The 23,476-nt window shown below is 51.6% G+C and overlaps 3 protein-coding genes across 4 annotated transcripts; 1 reads left to right on the forward strand and 2 right to left on the reverse strand.

The window, feature by feature from the left end:
* The first annotated feature begins 505 nt into the window (after positions 1-505).
* Positions 506-5,241, forward strand: ZNHIT1 (zinc finger, HIT-type containing 1). Of its 2 annotated transcripts, XM_008592762.1 has the most exons (5): positions 506-599; positions 3,920-4,090; positions 4,541-4,620; positions 4,751-4,920; positions 5,015-5,241. In XM_008592762.1, exons 1-5 carry the CDS (start codon positions 578-580, stop codon positions 5,034-5,036), a joined length of 465 nt encoding a protein of 154 aa, XP_008590984.1. In that variant the 5' UTR covers positions 506-577; the 3' UTR covers positions 5,037-5,241. The 2 variants fall into 2 exon arrangements, with proteins under 2 accessions (XP_008590984.1, XP_008590986.1); XM_008592764.1 differs by lacking the exon at positions 4,751-4,920.
* A 2,260-nt stretch (positions 5,242-7,501) lies between these two features.
* CLDN15 (claudin 15) lies at positions 7,502-13,368 on the reverse strand. Its single transcript, XM_008592765.1, has 5 exons — positions 12,792-13,368; positions 9,451-9,615; positions 7,950-8,031; positions 7,750-7,866; positions 7,502-7,648 (listed from the first exon to the last, which is right to left on the reverse strand). The coding sequence occupies exons 1-5, from the start codon at positions 13,006-13,008 to the stop codon at positions 7,546-7,548; spliced, it is 684 nt and encodes a 227-aa protein (XP_008590987.1). The 5' UTR covers positions 13,009-13,368; the 3' UTR covers positions 7,502-7,545.
* Positions 13,369-15,286: 1,918 nt separating this feature from the next.
* On the reverse strand, positions 15,287-19,072 carry FIS1 (fission 1 (mitochondrial outer membrane) homolog (S. cerevisiae)). The gene is made up of 5 exons (XM_008592766.1): positions 18,907-19,072; positions 17,925-18,057; positions 16,489-16,565; positions 15,838-15,943; positions 15,287-15,593 (listed from the first exon to the last, which is right to left on the reverse strand). Exons 1-5 carry the CDS (start codon positions 18,949-18,951, stop codon positions 15,496-15,498), a joined length of 459 nt encoding a protein of 152 aa, XP_008590988.1. The 5' UTR covers positions 18,952-19,072; the 3' UTR covers positions 15,287-15,495.
* Positions 19,073-23,476: the final 4,404 nt, after the last annotated feature.

Raw genomic sequence — 23,476 nt, forward strand, 5'->3', positions numbered from 1 at the left:
GGAGCAGCGGGGCGGAAGACTGGGAGAGCGAGGCGGCTGGGCAGCGCGGAGTGCAGACGAGTGGAGGAGCGGGGGCGGCAGGGAGGGAGAAGGCCGACGAGTCCTCGACGCGGGGGAGGCCCAGGGGGCTGGGGGTTGGGCTTTCTGCAGAGGGTCACCAGGGACCTTTCGGATTGCCCACTCAAGCCCGCCCCTTTCTTCTGCATTCCGGCCCACCACCACTACAGCCCCGGGGAGAAGCTCCAGGGGCTGCATTTGTGATGATGACATCTCCAGAGGACCGAAGGAAAATCACGTTTCTCAAAAGACCACCGGCATCCCCTCTTTAGAATGACCCATTTCGGGGATCCCACGGAATTGACACAACTACACTGAAGCCGGAAATAGTTTTGCCCCTATAAAACATGGCGGAAAGCTTTCTTGTCTCCAAGGGAACATCACGTCAGGAGTCCAAACGGAGGGGGATCATTCTGCGCACGTGCAGAAGCACACGCTGCCGGAAGTGGTGGTGCCCTTACCAACGCCGCCGGTTTAGTACGCGTGCGCAGTAGGCTTTTCCGGAAGCTGTATCGTGCAAATGGTGGAGAAGAAGACTTCGGGTATGTCAGTCCCCGGCGGTTAGCTCCCTTCCTCTTCTCAGATCCAACCTGGCCTAGGATTTCCTCACTGAGCTACTTGGGTCAAATCTCTTCCCCGGCCCTCGGGTTCTGGCGTTGGGCAGTCCCCCAAACTGTTTATTCACGTATTATTGATGCCTGCTCCAAGCCGGGCGCTGGGGATGGAGAGGAGAAAGATCCCTATTATCCCAAACTGGCTTTCGGGGGGCGGGGGGAGGCGGATGTACGGTACAGCACGCTCAGACACGCAGACCTACTATTGCATTTTCAGGGTGATACTTGCTATGGCGGAGGGAGGCACAGCGACTGGGCGCAGGGAGGAGTGGCACCTAACCCATCTTCTGGGAAAGAGGGGACCGGGAAGGCTTGGGGGGGAAACCCCGAAACACTTGAATTGAATCTTGAAAGTCGAGTTACGGTTTCGCCCAGTGGAGGTGCGCGGGAACTCCTCAGCAGCAGAGACCTCATGTGCAAAGGCTGGAAAGAAAAAGCAAGTCGCTTAGGAAGCCAAGTTCACAGTTGGGAGCTTGAGGAGGACTAGTAATAGAGGCTGGAGGGCTGGGAAAAGGTTACATTATAAAGTCATTAGTATACACTGCCGAGGAGTTCGAACTCTATGGAGAGGCAATGGACAGCCACCAAAGGCTTTTAAGGGAGGGCGGTGACCGAAGCAAATTTACCTTTGAGAGAGCCAGTTCTGGCTTCAGGGCGGAGGATGGATTGGAGGGACTAGAACAGAGCTGTCCAGTAGAACTTTCTGGAATGATGGGAATGTTTTTAATCTGTACTGTTCAATATAGGGTATTAGCCACATGTAGCTATTGAGGCACTTGAAATGTGGCTAGTGCAACTGAGGAACTGAAGTTCAAATTTTATTGAATCATAATTTAGTCTAAATTTAAGTTTAAGTAACCACATGTGACTAGTAGCTACCTATGTAGCTATCTAGTAGTACATGTCTGGAGGATGGAAGGCCAGTTAGGAAGCTACTGAGTAGTCCAAAGAAAAAGGGATGAGGGTTGGAACACTCTGCCAGATCGATTTTTAACAAATCCAGTCATGTCACTCCTTTCTTAAAACCCCTCACCAGATCTCTGTCACTCTCACCATAAAATCCACAAATCCAGTTTCCTTTAGATACTTAAGGTAAGACTCTGAATGATCTGCCTGCCTTCATCTCCCCCTGCTCCCCACCTCCCAATACTTTATACATCAGCCATATCGAATTGTCTCACAACAGGCCTTCTCTTATACTGACACCAAGGCCTGAAACACTCTCCTCCCTCCCCAAACCAGTCTATTTATTAGTTAGGCCTTGACCTAGACTTACCTTCTTCTGGGAAATCTTCTCTGACACCCCAAGACCAGGTTAGGTGTTTCTGTTTTGTGCTCTGTAGCATTTTGCACCTCCCTGTCCTTGTCATATATTGTGCTGTGCTCTGCTTGTTTTTTAATCATTTGTGTTCCCTGCTAAACTCCAATCTCCTGCATTCCCAGAACCTAGGGCACCACCTTGCACTTGGAAGGGAGGCAGTAGAATGCAGTGATCAAGACCATGTTTTTTGATGTTGGGCAGTTCTGGGTTTGAATTCTGACCTGGCCACTTACTAGCTGTGCAAACACTGGACACATTTCTTAACCTCTGAATGTCAGCAAACTGATGATAATGATACCTATCTCATAGGGTTTTTGTGCAGACTATATGATTCAATTTATGCAAAGAACTTAGTATAGTGTCTGGCTCATAGTAAATGCTCAGCAAATGTTAGCTGCTGGTGCTGCTGCTATTATTATGGTTAACAGGCATTCAATAAAGATTTGTTTATATATATATTCTTTTTTTGATGGCTAGCTGGTATGGAGATTCAAACCCTTGACCTTGGTCTTATAACACCACGCACTAACCAACTGAGCTAACTGGCAAGCCGAATAGAGATATTTTGTGTAAAATGATCAGAATCTGGTGAACAGTTGATACAGTAATGAAGAAAGAGGCTTGAAGTTCCTCCCATGTTTCTGGTTTGGATGTCTGTGTAGATGGTTCCATTCACTTAGAGAGAGTCTGTGGGAGAAGCAGACTTAGATGGGAAGATTTTTGATTTTGAGTTGTGGCATGAATGGGGTCAGCAGGTGATTTCTTGCAGCAGTTGTACAGCCAGTTCTGGAGCTCAGGAAAGGGCTCTGGATTGAGAGAACCTGGGTGATAGAACCCTGTATTTGGATTAGAAATGCCAGAAAGAGTACATGGACCGAGGGAGAGATGAGAGACAGCCACAGTTGGCTCAGAGCCAGGGAGAGCAGCAAAGATGGGAGACTGAGAAGTGCTGCCAGATATGGGAAGGAAAACTGGAGTCATGTCAAGGAAGTTAACAGGGGATTCTTTCAACCCGAGTAAGGTAGTCAGCACAGTCACAGGGTGTAGAGAGCTCAAGTCAAAGGAGGATTCTAGAAATGCACACTGGGTTTGGCCCTAGGAGGTGACTGGTGTCCTGAGTGTGGGTGGTTCCCTTTGAATGGTCAGACAGGAGCCATATTGCTGGGGGTTGAGGAGTGGATGGGAGGTGAGAACATGAAACATCACTTGGCCCACTCTCAAAGAAGAGTAGCTGTGAAGTTGCTAGTCAGGTGAGAGTTTAGCAGATTTTTCTACAGAAGGGAAAGCACGAGTTGAGGGGGGGGCCGTTAAATCTGCAAGAGGAGGGGATGGACTCAAGTTGAAAGTGAGGGTTTGGGTTTAGCGGTGGGGTTTGAGGGAGGGGGCGCATCCACTTGGAATGGAGGGAAGATAGGTGCCCAGCTATTATGTTGGAGGGTGGGCTGAAAGATGAGCATGTCTGTGTGTAGGTGGCTCCTGTTTCCTTTGACGTAGGAAATGAGATTGCTGAGCATCTCATAACACACTCATTTGAAGGCAGAATATGTTATGGTCCAGTTGATCCTGGAAGCCTTGAATGTATAGTTGCCTCCGTTGGCATGGTTGTGTGATTTCTGCCAGCATTGAGAGGTCTCCAGGAGGGGTTTCATTGGCTGGGTCTGGCATTGGGAGGAAGGGCTGGGCACAAAGGACTGGAAAACAGGCATGAGTGACTGAAATTGTCTTCATTAGCTGGGAAGGAAGCCAGGCCAGAGGGTCTGATATACTGGGTGAAGATATGGGGGGCCAAGGGCTCAGTGACTCAGATGACATCAGAGAACTGGGCTTTCCTCCCCTGGGCATCTTCCACACACTGCCCAGAGGCAAGGCCGCCCCAGCTTCTCTCTTTTCTGTGCCCCCATAACTCTTCTTGCCCTGCCCCATCTAGTTCGCTCTCAGGACCCCGGACAGCGGCGGGTGCTGGACCGGGCAGCCCGGCAGCGCCGCATCAATAGGCAGCTCGAGGCCTTGGAGAATGACAACTTCCAGGACGACCCCCATGCTGGACTTCCTCAGCTCGGCAAGAGGCTGCCTCAGTTTGATGATGATGCAGACACCGGTGAGGCGGGTGGTGGGGAGAGGGAAGGACTTGGTGGGTGAGACAAGGCTGAAGGAAGGAGAAGAGTCTGTCCAGGTCAGGGCTATGGAAGGACATTGGGCTGGGAGGCAGATGGCCTGGGAGCTCCTTCTGCCTCTGCCAACGACTGGCTCCTGTGGCTGTGGGCAGCCACTCTCCCCTTTCTGTGCCTCAGTTTCCTCTCGTGTGTACAGTAAAGATGGAGTAGATTGGCACTGACAGAAAGCCTTAGATTTAGGGGGTATGGAGATGAACGTAGGCTGGGATTGGAGAGGGGGTGTGAAAGGAGAAGGCTGGTAGAGAGGGGCTGATTTAAAAGCCAGGTGGGTATGTGGGCAAGTTCTGGAGGTGTGGGTATCAGGAGTGATGAGCCAGAGAGAGGTGGTGTCTTTCTTGGCAAGTGTCAAATGACTAATTACACTTGACCCCTAGGAAAGAAAAAGAAGAAAACTCGAGGGGATCATTTTAAACTTCGCTTCCGAAAAAACTTCCAGGCCTTGCTGGAGGAGCAGGTGAGAGGGACCTGGCCTGGGAGGACCCCCCCAAGGAAGGCATGAGACTGTGGAGGTCCTGGTCCCTGGTGGGTGTTTGCCACTTGGGTGGACGGAGGAGTCCTGGAGCCTACCCCTCTTGTCTCTGCAGAACCTGAGTGTGGCTGAGGGCCCCAACTACTTGACAGCCTGTGCTGGCCCCCCCTCCCGTCCCCAGCGCCCTTTCTGTGCTGTCTGTGGCTTCCCCTCCCCATACACCTGTGTCAGCTGTGGTGCGCGGTACTGTACTGTGCGCTGTCTGGGCACCCACCAGGAGACCAGGTGAGCATGGGACCTCACCTGGTCCACGCCCACCCATTCATACTCCCACAGCCTCACCAGACCTCTCTACTCACCCTGGGCTTCCTCTTTGCAGGTGTCTGAAGTGGACCGTGTGAGCCTGGGCTTCCCTGGAGATGAAGTGTCTCCACCCGGCCTCCAAAAAGCCTCACCGAAAGGAGTGAGGCTCCCCCTAAAGTCGTTCACTCACTCACCAAAACTGAGTTTCACCTGCCAGGGAAGCTCAGTCTTACTTCCAGAGACTGTCTGGCAGGAGGTGGGCTGAGCCCGCAGAGTGCTGTAATAAAAGGCCTACTGCCAGGATCCTGCCTGTTTGGTTGTGGGGGGTTTGGGGATGAGTGTGATGGTCACCTGTCTCCTCCTCACTGCTCTGTCTCCCTTCCTCTCACCTACCATTCACCCCTTCTTTGTCCCTGATCCTAAGAGATTTTGTCCCTTTCTCCTGCCACCCCCACATCTCTGTCTTTCTTAGCTGCTCTTTATGTCTTGTTTTGGTTATTGATTTATTATTTGTTTTTGCTTTTTTTCCCCTCTGGTTCCTGTGAGTATTTTCAAAGTACAGCTAGGTTCCAGGGCTGAGTGATAGGAAGTGGCATGAGGGCTGGGGATTGGGGGCAGAATGAGCCAATCCCGTCTGTGTCACCTGGTACTTAACAAGGAAAGAGGTTGGGCCCTTGTCCTTGGTGCCACCAGTATGAGGGAGCAGCTGTCCTTAGGAAGCCCTGTTATTAGGGGCTGCGGTGTGGGAAATGATTAGCAACACAGAAAACCCAGGGTTTTCTGGGAAGCATGGTGTAGGGGCTCCTATTCTTAGTGGCCCTGGATGCTGTGGCTTTGGTGGTAGCAGAGCTTCTCACACCCACGTCTTGTCTAAGTGCATTGCACGCTTACACTTGTGAGCTCAGAGCTGCTGTGCCAAGGCCCCGCACCCCCTCGAGCACAAAGCAGAGCAGGCACTCAGCGACTGTTTGTTGAGCAAATGACCTGAATGAGGTATTAATGAGGTTCAGTGATGTCTGGTTAGGCACCTTCTTAGACTCTTCCCACTTTGGGGGACATTTTGGGGGCCGGCCCAAATGTTCCCAGTGTTCTCCTGAGGAATTGCTTTCCCTTTCTCTGAAGATTTTCTGTTGAGCAAGTGATGTTGGTGACAGCATCATGTTAGATGGTGGTGGTGACAGGGTTTAGAGTCTGGGTGTGATGGTTTTAAAAAATGGCTTTAAATTCTTTGACTATCCTTCCATCAAAAGGTGGGGTGTTTGTCCTTTCCCCTAGAATCTGGGCTGGCTTATGACCCCTTCATCCAGTAGAGAATGGCAGAAGTGAGACTATGCGACATTCAAGGCTAGGTCATAAAGGCAGTGCAGCTTCTGCATTGTGAATAGGATGTTTGCTTTTTGAGCCCTGAACCATCGTTTAGGGAATCCCACTATCCTGCAGCCACCATGCTGTGAGGAAGCCCAGGCTGCACAGAGAGGCCATGTACCTGTGCTCCCATTGACAGGACCAGCTGAACCAGCCTTTGAGTCATCACAGCCCAGGTTTTGGTCATGTGGGGAGGAGATGCCTCCAGATGACTCTAGCCATAGCACCAAGTCACCCTCAGTCAGTTGAGTCTTCCCAACTGTGTCCTCACACATCAAAAAGCCAGAGATACCATCTCTGTTATGCCTGTCTAAATTCCTGACCTTCAGAATCCATGTGCATAATAAAGTAGTTGGGCTTTGTCATTGAGTCCTGGGGTGGTTTGATAGGCAGCAGTCGTAACTGGGACACCAGGAGCCAGTTTGCTGGCTGCTCCTGCCTAGGCTTATTGTCTGTCCCAGGAAAGGAAACTCTCCGGGGTCCTAAACCTTCCCTCCTTCCATTTTTCTTTTCCTCTCCACCAACAAGTCCACTCAAGCAAGAAAGTAGAAGTAGAGAAGACTATTCTTGGCTGAGAAGCACCATCTGTGTTTCACTGTGATTTCCTGCATTGGGATTCCCGTCAGACTTGCACTGGGTCAGCACAATCTCTGGTTTATTTTCTAACTTCAGTGACTTAGTTTTATATCTTGTTATTAGAAAAAGAGTCACACAGGTTCTGTGTGGTGTAAGATTCCTCTCCTCACTGATGCACTCCACCTTCCCAGATGACCTTGAGAAGACAGAGCCAACCCCTTGGGCCTCCTGTTGCTCTGATCCTGATGTCATCCGTCAACATCCTGTAGGAAGCTGATCCTGGGGTCTCCTGACCCGCACTGAAAACCATAACTCCCCAAGGAAAGCCTTGAACAATTTTTGCCATTTCCTTAGTGAAAGGGGAGACTTGTTCCCCATCTTGGGGGACACCTGGTCTTTGAGAAATCTATTCTGTGCCAAAAGCTTCTAGAAACTATACTTAGTTTCAAGTGATGGGGCAGTACCACCCTTTCCTGGGGACACAGGAAGAAGAGGTTGGTGCCAGGGTCTGGAAGGTTAGGGACTAGGGGACTTACTCCTAAATACCTCAGTGATGGGCCGGCCCGTGGCTCACTCCGTGACCGGCCCCGAGGCCGCGAGCCCAGGGGTCCACCCCTCTCTGCTCCGGGCAGTGGGAAGGCGGATGGGGTCCACAAGCCAGAGTCCCTATACATAGGCGTTTTTGCCGTATTTGCCAAAGCTGTTGTCGCCTTCATTCGAGGGGGCCAGGGGCATCACGGATGCGGAAGCCTTGTAGGGGAGCCGGGCGCTGTGGGGAGAGGGGCCCGGGTCAGGGGGAGACGTGGCCCTCGCCCCCGAGCCGCCTTCTCCCACCCGCACCGTGCCCCGCGCTGCGCGCCCCTCCCTCACCCGGCGGCGGGGTCCTCGTCAGGGCGGCAGCAGCAGTTGGAGCAGAGGCAGATGCCGCCCAGGATGGACAGCAGGGAGGCGCTCCAGCCCAGGTAGAGGGCGGGACCCAGCTCGTACCTGCCGACAAGGGCGACACGGGGGGAGCGCGAGGTGAGGCCGAGCCCCACCGGAGCTCCCGAGGGCGGGGTTTCCTCACTCACTTGGTTCCGGGATACAAGGGGTCGAAGAAGTCCCGGGTGATGTTGAAGGCGTACCAGGAGATGGCCACCATCCCGCAGAGACCTGGGGGGCGGGAGGAGGACCGCACTAGCGCCTCTCGGGTCCCCGCGGCCCCAGCAGGGGGGAGGGCGGGCAGGGGCTACCCAGAGTCGGAAGTGGTGGGAGAAGGGCATCATGCCCAAGAGCAGCAATTTCATTCAATTCCTTTCTCTCGCTACTTACTTTCCTATTTTCTGGAGTCAGCTGTAAACTGTCTAGCATTCAGACACCACTCCAGCTAGACTCATGTCTAATGATATTTGCTGGTCATCATGTAACTTTACCTGCAGCTCTTAAGCATTTCTTAGTTATGAGCAATATGGATTTAAATCTTTTTTTTTTAAAGGCTAGTTTGTTTTTTAGTTGTTTACTTTTTGCAAGATGTCTCTATAATAATAGAACTTTGGCACTTTTGCTAAAGGAAGGGAATCCTTTGGTTTTCAAAGCTAACTGAGTTTTTTAAGCAAGCTCAGGTTCCAAGGAACCTACGGAAGGGACTTGGGAAAACATGAGATATAAATGGAGGTTTGGCATAAGGTTTGAATGATGAAGAGCAAAGGCTGATTCCAAAGTGCCCAATGGCACAGAGAATCTGCTAAGCAATTTACCAAGACAACTTCGTAATGCTTCCTTGGCTTTTTGTTTATAGAAGTATGCTAGAGAGATCTCAGAACAGTGACTGAAAAGCCTGTCTGATATTATATTATTATTATTCTTTTTTTGACAACAATAACAATCATGAGTTTTTTCCAACTCTAATAATGAGTTATGCTGAATATGAACTAAGATACAAAGGAAAAAATACAAAATGATACTGGTCAAGAAAAATCCCATTGGTCAAGATATGAAAAGCTAATGGGCTGCAATTATTCAGAAACCTAACCCTAAAGGAGATCTAATCATCTTCACCATGAAACAGATTGCCAAAAGTAAACAGTGAGTATGCTCTCGCTTCCCAGAAAGCCCCACGTGCCACCTCCTCTGGCAGGATATTGAAGGGAAGTAAAGGATGAAAGAGCACAACGGCGAGTCGTAGGCATCCTTACTGCACATGGTGTGTGTGTGTGTGTGTGTGAGCGCGCGAGTGCGCACACGCCCTAGCACTGTTCTCCCCACCAGGATGCACTCTTTGTAATGAAGCCGCTCACTCACCTCTGAAGTCCCTCCCACACCTGGCTCATGCCTGCTCATAGGGGGAGCTCAGGAATCTCTGCTGGTGGACGGACTCACAGCAGGGGATGTGGGGAGCACGGATAAGGGTGGGGTGAGCAGGGAGGAAGGGAAGAGCTGAGCAAGGGACAGCAGGTGTCAACGCAAAGGGGGAGGCAAGCGCCAGCAGTGGGGAGCTGGAGATGAGGACGAGAAGCCAGGGGTCTGCGGCCCAGGGCCACTCCCAACCCCCACTGCAGTGCGGGGCTCCACCCATCCCCTTCCTCCAATTACCTGCCAGTATGTGTTGAGCCCCTGCGGTGGCCGCCAGCTTGGCTTTCCTGGAGAGCATCAAGCCCCCAATATTCGTGCAGCGCAGCCCCAGCATGCTTAGAAAGAGGCCCAGGGAGCCCAGGAGGATGGCGGTGATCATGAGTGCCCGGCAGGCCTGAATATACCCTGGAGAGGTGGGGCACCGCCATCAGTCTTTTCCTTTCACCTCTTCTCTCCTCGACAGTCAGCCTCTGCTCAGGCACAGTTTTTTGCTCCTCTCTTGTCCCTAAAATTCCTCAAGTCCTCTCCTTCCCCTTCGGGCTCCATCCAGCCTACCTGGCTGAGCAGTCTCACCTCTCTCCTTGTGAATCTCAGCCCCTCCTGCCTGCTTCGCCTCCCTTGCAACTGGCATATGTGGCCTACACCCCGTTACAGGGTTTCTCCTCAGCACTACTGACACCTTGGGTCAAATAATTCTCTGATCTGGGGGACTGTCCTGTGCACTGTAGGATATTTAACAGCATCCTTGACCTCTACCTACTGGATTTGATAGCAATCCCTGCCTCCCCCAAGCTGTGACTTTCAAATTACAAAGTCACTCTATTAGATTTACTCATGTTCTGCTGTGCATTAGAGAAACCGCACCTGAGCACCCCATCCCCTTCCCCACATCTGATTCTTCTCCAAGTCCCAACTAGTGCCTAGCATGATACCAGACATCTTGAACTGAGTTTCCTCCTGGAGTAACTTGTAGGGGACAACAGTGGCCTACAGCAGACGGTTGAGGGCAATTTCTGATCTGGAAGGTGGGATACCTGGGCCCAGGGCTGATTCAAGTCAGTCTATCGCATAGCCTTTTGGTGCCTCAGTTTCCCCTTTCTCAAAGCTGAGGAAAGCTGCTGACTCCCTTTCTGGCCCCCTCCTCCCTTCTCTGTCTTTGATAGCTGCCAATCACTCCCAAGGACCTTGCACCCCTTTGCCGGGTGGGGCAGTACCATCAGTGCTGAAGGGAAAAGGCTGGGTCCCTGCCAGGAGGAGATGAAGTGGCCTGCAGTTGGGGGGCAGGGAGGAGGGACAAAGTTCTCAAGGAGCACGTTCTGACCCCCAGCCACTCCCTCTGGAGTTCCCACCCAACTCCAACACTCCAGGCAGCTCCGCTAGTGAAAGAAGAAGTCATTGAAGGGCCTGTAAGAGCATGGGCTGTGCTGCTGGGAGGCAGGGGGTGTACAGTTGGGAGATGATTAAATGATAGTCAGGGTCCCTCTCAGGACCACAACCAGCCATGGAGGAGTAAACCGGACCCTGAACTCAGACACAAAAGTCTGAATTCCAGCTCTATTGAAGGGCCTGTAAGAGCATAGGCTGTGCTGCTGGGAGGCAGGGGGTGTACAGTTGGGAGATGATTAAATGATAGTCAGGGTCCCTCTCAGGACCAGAACCAGCCATGGAGGAGTAAACCGGACCCTGAACTCAGACACAAAAGTCTGAATTCCAGCTCCCCCTCTACTCCCTGTGGGACTCTCAGCAGGCTGCTTAAACTTGCCAAGTTTTTCAGCTTCTGTAAAATGAGGTTAACACCCCCTGCCATCTCCAGCAGCAGGGTTAGTGTGGACATGAATGAAATGATGTAGGTAGGCATCCCAAGCACAGACCTGGCACCGGCTGACCCCCTCTGCCCTTTCCCCTCAATTGTGTGCCTGCACAGTCTTTTCCGCACACTCACGTCCTCTCAGGCCAAGAGCAGCAGTCCCAAGTGGGCCCCCCTTGGCTGGACAGCCTGACAGCAAGTTTCCTCTTCACACCACAGTGTGTTTGAGGGGGAGATGAGGTGGCCACCTCCAGTGTCCCTTCTGGTGGCTCAGCACTCTGGGCTTCTGGCCCAGATTGTACTCGGCTTTTACAGGGGTGTTTTGGCGGTTCTTGCCCTGCACAGAGTCCTGGAGAGATGGATGAAAACAGGAAGCCCCTGCAGCTGCCCCAGGAGATTCTGGGAATAGTGGGGACATAAGAGACCCACCCAGATCCCCTAACTGCTCAGAGCATCTTTGAGGTCCATCAGGGTGTTTGGTGGAGCCCCGCTTCACACCAGTGTTGGCCTCCCCTCCTTCCCCTACACCTGCACCTGCAGCATGGCACCTGGAAGAGCAAGATGGCGCCGAATGACCCAGTTTGGGTTGGGGAACAGCCCCACACAGGGTTCATGGTCATCAACTCCTGGTCTCTGGCATGGGGCAGACTGAAGGGAGACTCCCATAGGAGAATGAGGGGAGGGCTAGTCATATGGGGTTAGCAGGAAACAGGATGCTGTGGACACCAGAGAGGTGGTCTGCATCAAAAGAGCAGAGCTCTTTTTGTAGGCTACTGTCCTCTGAGAAGGACCTCAAAAACACAGTCCTGAGAACCCCAAACATGCATGCATATACACACACCACCTTTTTACAGGAGATGCTCAGACCTGTACTGGAGCCAAGGCTTTACAAGGGTCCTTTGGAATGCAGCATGACAACGAGACCAATGCCCCAGCCAGTGGAAGCCTGGGGAGGCTGTTGAGACTGAAGTGTATCAACCACCAGAATGCAAACAGGGGCCTCCTCACCCCACCAAACCCAGCAATCCCATCCCCAAATAAAATGCTAAAATGTATTGAGTGCATGTACAAAGGGGTGTTCCAAAAGTTCATGGAAAGATTCATATTATCATTTTTTTTTTCTTTTTGTCTTTTTTCGTGACCGGCAACGGGATCGCAACCCTCAGTGTCGCGCCTGCACTGCGCTCAACCAGTGAGCGGACCGGTCTCTATATGGGATCCGGACGCTCAGCGGGAGCACCGTTGCACTCCTAAGCACCGCACTCTACCAAGTGCGCCACCGGGCCGGCCCCATATTATCTTTTAATTACATTTTCCATGACTTTTGAAGTACCCTTGTATGTGCTATCATGTTAAGATAGTGCATATTTTAAACCACCTGTGAACTGTTATATTAGGATAATGTTTCATTAGGATACTAACATTATCCTAATCTTGCAGGTGGGCAGGATGAAGCTCATTTTATCACTTGCCTGAGGCACAGAGCAAGGGAAGGCAGGAGTTGCTCTGGCAGTCTGACTCTGGTGCCCGCACTTGTAAACACTAAGGGTGTCACACTAGGGAGACCTTGTCACACATGGCCCCCACTTCAGTTCCTGATAGGGGCCATCCCCAGCACTCCTGGATGCAGGAGCCAGGCCCTAAAGTTTGATTCCAGCCTCCCTGTATCCTTATGGCACTTGAGGCTTGACTAAAGACAGTAGCCAACCCCCCGCCCGGGTCTCTCCAACCTCCCCGCCTCCCTCTGCTCCCTGAAGCTCTCCTCACCCCGTACCAGAGAGGGCCAGCATGGATGGGAACTCCCAGCAGTTGTAGACTCCCATGGAGTCAGTAGCACAGCTAAACCAGAGGTTCTCGAAGATGGTGTTGGTGGTGATGACGTTCCCGTTCACGGTGGACACTCGCCAGTAGCCGTTTGACAGGGTCACCCCAAGCATCAGCAGCCCCACGGCTGCCATGAAGAAGCCAAAGGTCTCCACAGCCACTGACATGGTGGAATGCAGGCCCCTGAGGGGCTGGGGCCCCAGAGACGGGGAGGAGCAGAACCCCCAGAGAACTTGAAGGGGCTTTGGCTAAGGAGGGGTGCTGAGGCAGGCTGGGGAGGGAGGGAGGGACAGGGTGGAAGTCCAGCTGCGGCCTCTGCCTGCCTCTTCCTCAGGCTCAGGTCTGTCTGCTGGTTTCCACCTCCCTCCCTCTGGGTCTCTCTGCTTCCTGGCAGGTCGGAGGAATGAGGCAAGCACAATGTTGATGGAGGGAATAAACGAAACAGGCCAAAAGTCCACCTCCTCCCCCAGCCTCCTGGCTGCCCTGGACTCCCCGCCCCGAGGGTGGGGGGAGGACTTGCCTGGGAGTGACTAGCGGATACAGCCAAGGAGGGGCCCCCATGGGAGGCATCGGGAGCCAAGGGGAAATGTCTGTCTCTGACTCAGCTTTCATCGGGGGCCAGAGAATGGAATAAGAGGAACAAGGAGAAAAGGTGACTGAGAGACATGGGAGAGACAAGAGAGAGAGACAATGAACACCGACAGGACCACCGCAGCCCTCAATGGAGAGAAATCAGGGGAATGAGCCACCCCTTCTGGATGGTGAGAACAATCTAACACACCCAGAGACCAAGGGGTTGGGACATGTGAATCTCCAAGGAAGATTCAAATTGAATAAGGGGGTGGGTGGCTGGGAGAGACCAACAGCTCTGGAGTCCAACCAACCTGGATTTATAGCAGACTTCATTATTTACCAAAGTGACTTGGGCACGAATTTTTAGGTCCCTCCCCTTTCTTGGGGGTGAGGGGGTGGATAGCTGGCCAGTTTGGGGATCCAAACCCATGCCTTTGGTGTTATAAGGCTTCACTCTAACAAACTGCGCTAACCAGACACCCCTTTGAGCTTGTTTCTGCTTCTGTCAACTAGAGTTACTACTAGTTACATCACAGGTTGTGGTAAGAATTTGGGACTGCAGATCAAAGTTCCCTGCACGTGCTGATTGCTTGATACTTGGAGACGGTCCTGGGTCTGAGTGCTGCAGGGCTGAGCTGAAGCCACCAGGGAGTCACTTTCCTCCTGAACTCGAATTTCCCCCTCATTGAATTAATCTTTGAATCTCGGCATTTGGCTTGATCCTGCTGCCAAGGGCCTCGAGGGGGTAAATCACAGGTCCAGAACATGATTCTGTGGCTAATCTCTCTAACCAGTTCAGAGTTATCGGGAAGTGTCACCAGGTCCTGTAACTAATTATGATGGATTAGAAACCTCTGGGCTTCCATCCAAACCAGGGCTGAGCACCTGTCCCAGTGTAGTCGGTCTCATTTCCTGCCCCCAGGCAGGACAGCTTGTTTTCTTCTGGCAAGCAGCTCTAGGGCTCAGTCTCTGAAGGGCTGACTCTATACCCAGTCACATGGGACATCACTGAGCTGGAGACAGAACTCCCAGATCACCCCCTTCCCGTGTCAGGCTCCTCTGCATTCCCCTCAGGTGCCTCCTTCTCACCCCTGCTGGGCTGGCAGGCAGTGGAACGAGAGGTATGCAGTGAAGCAGAACAGGCCCACGCTGAGACTGGCACAAGGGGTGTGTTGCGAAGCAGGCTGGCTAAGGACTGGGTCCTGAGCTGCCATCCTGCAGGCTAGAACTGGGGCACCCTGGGTTTCTGACATCTCCCCAAACACCAAGTGCCTGTTTCCTTCTGCCCACTGATGACCCCCCTTCCCCTAAGAAGGATGCGGTAGCAGGAAGGAGAGGACGCAGGAAGACAAAGGGAGGGAAGGGCGGAGGTTTTGGAGGAAGCCAAGAAGGGGGCCCCCCCGGTATGGAAAACTCCATGCGCTGAGAGGCAGCTGAGTGGGTCAGAGGAGACGGGAGGCATAAATCCGAGGGAAGGGCGGAGGTTTTGGAGGAAGCCAAGAAGGGGGCCCCCCCGGTGTGGAAAACTCCATGCGCTGAGAGGCAGCTGAGTGGGTCAGAGGAGACGGGAGGCATAAATCCCAGCCTGTCCCCTCAACTCTGCCCTTCCCTCCTCCAGTCACTGCTTTCTCCCAGGATTACAGGGCCATGGAAAGGCCACATCCTGAGCTGCCTACCACTGCTCAAGGACGTGGCTTCGGGGGAGGGGAAGAAGGAAGGGTGTGGAGTCTGGGCTGCTCAGTGGACAAAGGAGAACCCTACACCAGGCTGGAGGGTGGGAACAGGAGAGCACAAGGTGGGAAAGGACCACAAGTGACCACCCACCCTCTGTGCCCAGTGGTACCCGCCCCTCTCTCAACTCAGACACGGAGGTTCCCAAGCTGCAGACCAATTTTAGTTACACTCATCCCAAAGCACATGATCTGGAGCTAAAGGACAGGTCTCAGGAGGGTGGAGGATGAAGACCATAGAGGCCAGTGACAGGGGTGACAGGGAAGGGACAGTGAGGATGGATGGCCCTCTTCCAGTGTCTTCCAAGGGCTCCCACGTCTCCTTAGGCAGAGGAAGAGGTGCACTCTCCTTCAGGATTTGGACTTGGACACAGCAAGTCCAATGAGTCCAGCCAGTCCTGCCACACCCAGGGCCATGCCTCCGACGATGGCCATGCCCACCAGTCCATCTGGGGAAAGGAAAAGGGACACTGTCAGGAGCCCAGCCTCTGCAGGGACCCTGACCACCACCTCCTCCCTGGCCCTTCTCCTCAACAGAAATATGTGCACCTCTACCTGGAGTCACGGGATGAAGGACCCTGAGGGTTGGGGTTTGAGGAGGGACTGCTTGGTAGGGATTCATTTAAAGAGAGATCAAATGTCCCAGGCAAGGGGGAAAGAAGAGAACTTAACAAAAAGAGTTGAGGCCTTCACCTTTCTTCATGGCCTTGTCGATGAGCCGTTCCAGTTCCTTGGCCTGGTTGTTCTGGGGCTCTGTCTGCAGCAGCCCTCGCACATACTTTAGGGCCTTTTCATATTCCTACAATCAGGGAAAACACACGCACACATGTTATATACGAGGGTACTTCAAAAAGCTCATGGAAAACTAAATTAAAAGATAATACAGATCTTTCCATGATCTTTTTGAAGACCCCTCATATGCCTCAGTATTCTCACTCCTCTAGCCCAAATGAAGGGCCTCCCCTTCTCCAGCCCTGGGAGCTCCTCCCTCCACCTCCACCCCCTCCTTCACTCCAGCCCCACCCAGCAGAATAGAGTCCATAAACAACTCCAACTGTGTGGGGGTGATAAGCCGGGGCAGATAACAGCCCAAGGCCCGGGGCTGCACCCCAATATTGACGTCACCATGCTCCCACACCCTTGGTACCCTGATCCCCCTCTCACCTTCCCTCAGAGTCGTGACCTGCTCTCACTTTGCACCTCTGTACCTAATGCCACCCCCTGCTACTGCCCTTCTTCAGCCTTCCTGATGCCAGGGCTCTACCCTGGAGGAGAGAAATAAAAAGATACTCTGGCCCACCTATGCGGGGTGCAGTGGGAAGAAGGGAACCTCTTCTGCCTTACCTTCAGCCGGTAGTTCCCCACAGCCAGGTAGAAGACATAATCCCGTTGCTCGTCTTTGCTCCCTTTGGGTAGCAGCTCTTGGGGGTGGGGGGGGTAGGGGGGAGGAAAGAGAGTGAAAACTGCTTCTCCCTAATACCATGTCCCAGGGACCCATTCCGCTCTCTGAATCCCTCTATAAGCCCAGGAAAGTCACTGTTGTGAGCCTCTGCTTCCGCTCTGGTCACTCTCAGCTTCCCAGTCAGAGCTCTCAGGCAGCATGAACCCAGGCTGCCCCAACACCCCAGTGACAGAAATCTTGGTGTCAATAGCACAGTGAACTCTGGTTCATTCACATGAAATGATGGGAAATCAAGGCACTGGAGAAGTCACAAGGCAGCTTGACTCAGTTTTGGCATCTGCTGTGTTTTAACTACAGTTGCCTGCTGTCCAATTACTGTTAAAAATAAGTTTGCACTCCCTCCCCCTTTAAAAAAATCAACTCAAAACTCACCTTCAATTGGCCTTCCCTTAATGACCCCACCTGACTCTTTCTTAATTCAGTGACTTTCCTCCCAGAGGCTTATGTGGTCTATGCACTAGAATTTGTAACTAAGTAGTTTTGCAAGTGTTTATAAATTTATCCAAGTGTCTGCACTATCTCCTCAACTAGACTGGCAATGCTTAGCGAGACCACTTCTACAATTGTGCCCCACTGTAGAATAAACCTGAAAAATGTGATTGGCAAAATAGACAAATGTAGGGTGATATTATTTGCATTAAGAAAGATTCTTATTTTTATAGATTTACAATAGGCATCCTTTGCTAGTAGAATACTATTTGTTTATAAATGACTACCTGACCAAGAGAAAGAGGGTACAGAGAAGTTTAAAGGTCAAGTGTTGTGGCCTCTAAGAAGTGATGACGCATCCAACACCAATGGGAAACAGGGTTCTAATTCAAAAAGCACCATCTGCTCAGTTTTTTTTTAGGACAGTATTCTGCACCTTTTCCATGTCACCCTCGCAAAAGGTTCTCAATAGCTGCTGAACAAGCAACATGGTGGTGGGGGAAGGAGCACGGGACTGGGACTCACAAGACAGGAGATTCTAGTCCCAATTCAGCCATTAATTGATTAGTTGTGTGATCTCAGACACTTTTACTACCAGATCATGAGAGTTCTGTGGGAACTTCAATGCTATGATTCTGTTTGGCAAAACAGTGATGGGGTGGTAATCAGTCAAAACTACACTGGGAGAAGTCAGGCTAAGTAAAGCCGTTTGTTGCAGGGAATTTACTAGAAATAACTGTGGTGACTGTACTATAGGGTTCCTTGTTGAAAAAGGATCCCAGCACTTTAGATGGGGGACGAAGGAGGTGGCAGGTGAGGCCAGAAGCAAAAGAGAAGGACAGGCCAATGACAGACGCGAAGGGGAGAGTTGGGTAGTTCAACACCTCACCCTCGAGCAGTGTGATGCCTTTACGGATGTCGTCATTGTACTTGCTGCGCACCAGGCACCAGGCGTACTCAAACTGAGTGCTCTTAGACACCGAGCCTGCAGCCTTCTCAGACTGAAATTTCTTTTCAAATTTCTGCCATAGGAGAGGAGAGGAATCATTTAGAAATGTAGGGCGTCACCGTTCATCTGGACCTGGTCTCCACTTCCCGGTTACATTCCATACTCCTGTCTCTGCCCCATTTCCTTCGCGGTCTTGGTACCTGGCACTCCAGCTTCTGCTATCCCCCATCCCTGGGACCCAGGCATTCTGTTTCTCAGGGCTAGCGGGCTAGCTCTTTGGACAGAAGCCCCTCGTCTTCCCTCCCCCTAGTGGTACCGAGCGGAGATGCCACCTGCTGGCAGCTCCAGGCACGGCTCCCGAAGCAGCTGACCCCGAGCGGCTGAACAGTAAACACGCTGTATGAACTGCTCAACAACAGCCCACGCGGTCCTTGTCTGGGCCTGCTGGCCGCATCCTGACCCACCCTGTCGGGTCCGGACCTTTTCTTATCTGCAAAACGGGAATTAAAATAGTGCCTACTTCCTAGAGCTACAAAGATTGAGATCTAGCATGTAATACATTTAGCGCCGTGCCGGACTCAGTAATATCTGACATTTTATGATGGTCGTTGTATCCCCCCACCACTGAAGGAGCCCCTGAGCTCCCAATTCCTGCGCGAACCCAGAACCCGTCAGCCTTTCCACGGTCAGACTCCAGGCCTTTAGTCTGAGGTGTGGTGGCCCAGCAAACTACAATTCCCACTAGCCTCTGGGGCAAAGCGAGCCCTTCGGGCAGGCGCCGGACACTGCAGAGGCTGCAGGGAGCCGTAGTCCGGCTTCCCTAGGCAAAGCTGATGCTGGGCACGGGAGTTGGCCGCTGCCAGACTCGCCACAGGACCCGCCCTCCGAATCTTCCTTGTCCGTCCCTCGGGCCAGGCCTCACCAGCAGGTCATCCACAGACACCAGCTCGTCCAGCACGGCCTCCATGGCCACCGGCCCCGCAATCCTCACACTACTGACCCTACTTTGCCACAGTCTCCATGGCCCAGTAGCAGGGGCGGAGAGGCACTTCCGGCGTCTGGCGGATGCGGACCGCGACCCGGCGGCGCCCCGCCCCTTCCTCCCAGCGCAGGCGCGCCGGAGGGGGCGCTAGTGCACACGCTCGGGCCGGGCGACAGCTGCTGCCTGCGGATTGCGCACAGTGTGACGCTTCGTCCTGCGTTCCTCTTCCTCGGTGCTCTAGCCTTTGCCTTCCTCCACCGAGGCTGCTCCAGGAAAGCTTGAGACTGTGTTTTGGAGGTTAGCGCCCGAGCTGAAAATAGCGGAAAGAGGAGGGCGGAAAACCAGGCAGGGCTCGCTTAATTTTAGGGACTAGTCTCTCACGCCCGGGTGAAATCTAGGCCCTGACAGTCCACGTGACTTTTCGCTGCCTGCAACAAAATCGTAACTATTACCAGGGTTTCTAGGGCCTCTGCTGACTTTTACAATGGAAGACGATAGATAACTGCATCTGCTAGCCATACACCCAGAAACTAGAGTACATAATAATAGGGGATACACTTAATGGGAATTTAAAAGCTGTTGCCCCATTACTTGCAGAGTAGTCTAAGTGAGGTCTCCTACAGAGAAGGAGAGTGTTACGTACCCTATATTTTCAGAGCATAAAGCAGCAATTCACATTCCCTTCTTTGCCAGCACATGTGTTTCTGTGAACTGCTCAAGTATTGGTTTGAATATGGTAATAAAACCTCCTGGGAGCCAGACACCCTATTCTGCTCTAGTTTATCTATTTCCACTTAATATAATGCTCACTCACAGCATGTGGTTAAAAATCACACCCCAGGGCCAGCCCGTGGCTCACTCAGGAGAGTGCGGTGCTGATAACACCAAGGCCCCGGGTTCGGATCCCATATACAGATGGCCGGTTCGCTCACTGGCTGAGCGTGGTGCTGACAACACCAAGTCAAGGGTTAAGATCCCCTTACCGGTCATTTAAAAAAAAAAAAAAAAAATCACACCCCAAAAGTTACAATTATTAGTTTTATTTGACCCATGAAGAAACTGAGGCTCAAAAAGGTTGAATAATCTTCCCATGTCACAGAGCTAGAAGTGGAGGAACAGGGGTTCAAACCCAAGTCCGACCCTATGCTAGGTTCCTGCTGCCTGCTCAGAGAAGAGGAGAACTCACTTACAGGATAAATAGGAGGAAAGGTTAGGACAAGCTCCTAGGTATACTCCAGTTACTCATCTGTAAAAAATTTAGGCCAAAAAAATTTTTTTTTCCTTAGGCCTATGCTATGGGTCAGATGTGTCCCCCAAAAGTTCATATGTTGGGAACCTGATCCCCACTGTAACAGTATCAAGAGGGTGGGAAATCCGATTATGATATTTGAAAGGTGAGACCTTTGAGAGGTGATTGGATCATGAGGACTGTGCCCTCATGAATGGGTTAATCCACTCATGGAGTAATGAGTTATCATGGCCATGGACTGGTGGCTTTATAATGAGCATATGAGATAGCTCTTGCCACTCTCTTGCCATGTGATACCTTGTGTTGCCACAGGACCGTGTAGAGAGTTCCCACCCAGAAGAAGGCCCTCACTAGATGTGTCCTCTGGATCGTGGACTTCCCAGACTCCAAATCTGTAAGAAATAAATTTCATTTCCTTATAAATTACCCAGTTTCAGGTATTCTGTTGTAAGCAAAAGAAAAAGGACTAATACAGCCTAAGTTTGTAAATTTTTTGTTGATTTACAATAGAAGAATCACCCACTACTTCCCTTAAGCAGCATAGGTGAACTAGGAAGGAACAATTTAGGTTAAATCAAAATGAAAACAGTCAAAGCAATCCTGAGAAACCATTTTTTAATTTCAAGCTCTTGGCTAGTAGCCTGTATTTCTTTTTCACATTATTTGTCAGTTTGTAATTACACACTTGTGTGATGATGTGATTAATGCCTGCCTCTTGCCCTTGACTGGAAGCTACATGAGGGCAGTGTCTATGTCTATTTTGCTCATATAATGCCCCTAGAACCCAGCTCAGTGCCTAGCACCCGTAGATACTCAGTTTGTAATTGTTACATAAATGGATATTGCTGTTGTAATTACTAACTTTTTGAAAAGCAATGAGGCAATATATAGTAAAAGCCATAAGTGGATGTAATATTACTAAGTAGTTTACTCCTTTGGTAAAATACTCAATGAAAGTAAGAAAAAAAGAGGAATAGGAAGACATGAAGATATTCCTGCATTATCTGTGAAGGTAAACAAACACCACAAATGCCAGGGAATGGTTTTATTAAATGATGATACATCAGTTCAATGGAATAATACACAGCCTTAAAGTCGCAGTCATGGACTTGATGTGATTGGTAATAGTCGAAACAAAAAAGTATGTACAGGTACTTCTCAAATTCAGACATGTGGGCGGGCAGAAAAGAAATGGACATTTTTGGTTTGTGAGACTAAAACCTAGAACTGGCATTCTTTAGCAGATTCTGGGCTCTGGGCCCCTCCCTGAATACACCAGCATTTGGATCCTGTTCTGGACTTCTGCCCTTCAGCCTTTTGTCAGTGTTTAGCCCACAAATGCTAAGCAAACACCCACTGTGAACAGGATTCCACTATTTATGTTCTTCCAATTTTCAGTAATCTGTCTCCTCTCCTTCCCAGTTTCATCTACTAATCAATCGGGTGGGAAGTCCTACCAACCTCAAATTCATTCATTCATTCATCCAACAAACACTTATTAAGAACCTACTATGGGCCGGCCCGTGGCTCACTCGGTAGAGTGCGGTGCTGATAACACCAAGGCCACGGGTTCGGATCCTATATAGGGATGGCCGGTTCGCTCCCTGGCTGAGCGTGGTACAGACAACACCAAGTCAAGGGTTAAGATCCCCTTACCGGTCATCTTTAAAAAAAAAAAAGAACCTACTATGGGCCGGCCCGTGGCTCACTCGGTAGAGTGCGGTGCTGATAACACCAAGGCCACGGGTTCGGATCCTATATAGGGATGGCCGGTTCGCTCCCTGGCTGAGCGTGGTACAGACAACACCAAGTCAAGGGTTAAGATCCCCTTACCGGTCATCTTTAAAAAAAAAAAAGAACCTACTATGGGCCGGCCCGTGGCTCACTCGGTAGAGTGCGGTGCTGATAACACCAAGGCCACGGGTTCGGATCCTATATAGGGATGGCCGGTTCGCTCCCTGGCTGAGCGTGGTACAGACAACACCAAGTCAAGGGTTAAGATCCCCTTACCGGTCATCTTTAAAAAAAAAAAAGAACCTACTATGTGTCAGGCACTTTTCTAAGTGCTTGATAACAGAAATGAACTAAACAAATACAGTCCTTACTCGCATGGAAGTTACATCCTAGTGGAAGAGACAACACTGCTAACGAATAAATATAAGTCATGCCATCCCGCCACCGTTCTGTCACCACAATCCAACAGCCTGCGGGTTTTTCCTCAGCACAGCCTGGCTACCAGTTAAATTGGTAAGTGCAAGTCAGCTCATATGTCCTGATTAAAATACCGTCCAGGCTACTCAGGACACTGTTTACATTTCTTATCGCATACAAAGCCTGCAGGATCACCCCTGCTTACCTTCCCAGGTTCCTCTCCAGGCACCCATGCACTCCGCATAGGCAGACGTTTTCATGACAGCCATCCTTCCTCTACTCGAAATGTTCCTTCTACCCGCAATGCTCTGCCAACCGGAGATCCCCTCCACCGAACACCAGTGACTACATGGCAGACAACCTAGGCCCAATGACGTTACCCCTGCTGGAAAGCTTTCTCCATCCGGCCTCCCGCCCCTCCGGCTCCTAGGAATACAGCATTGCACCGGGTCCTGCAGTGCTTTATGCAGACACGGGCTGTGTCTCGTTCATTTCTCTGCCACAGGACAGGCATCCAAGAATCGTTTGTGGGGTGAATGAAAGAGTAACGGCAGTCCTTCCTAAAGTACGCTCAGAACCTCCGGGACGTCTGCACTTCCGGGTGGCAGTTGGGTTAGCTCCCTCCTGAGGGAGGGGAGGAGAAGGGGGTGCCTCCTCGGGGGCCTCTCTAGGAGGAGGGCTCGGTGGTCTGGAGGACCCAGGGGACGAGACTGGAGAGCGCGCCGTCGACGTCTGCGCAGTAGCCGCCCTCTGCGGGGAGGCGGGGCCAAGCGGAGCCAGGGGCGGGGCGCGACAGGGAGGTGGAAGAAGAGTTTCGTAGCTTTCATCAGATTGGCAAAGTGGTTTGTGACTCCAAGAAAGAGGGGAAAATAACAACAACAACAAAAAGCTTTGCCCTAGGTGATTAAGAGGAGCACCAGGGTTGATCACGTTTCTCCTAGCTGTCTCCTCTTCCTTTTTTTTTTTTTCTTCCCTTTTGTCTTTTTCCGTGTCCGGCAACGGATTGCAACCCTCAGTGTCGCCCCCATACCGGACCGGGACCAGCAACGGGATCGCAACCCTCGGCGTTGCTCCCGCGCCTCGCTCAGCCAGTGAGCGGGAACCGGTCTG

The sequence above is a fragment of the Galeopterus variegatus genome, unplaced genomic scaffold, assembly GCF_000696425.1.
Source record: "Galeopterus variegatus unplaced genomic scaffold, G_variegatus-3.0.2 Scaffold8299, whole genome shotgun sequence".
Classification (NCBI taxonomy): domain Eukaryota; kingdom Metazoa; phylum Chordata; class Mammalia; order Dermoptera; family Cynocephalidae; genus Galeopterus; species Galeopterus variegatus.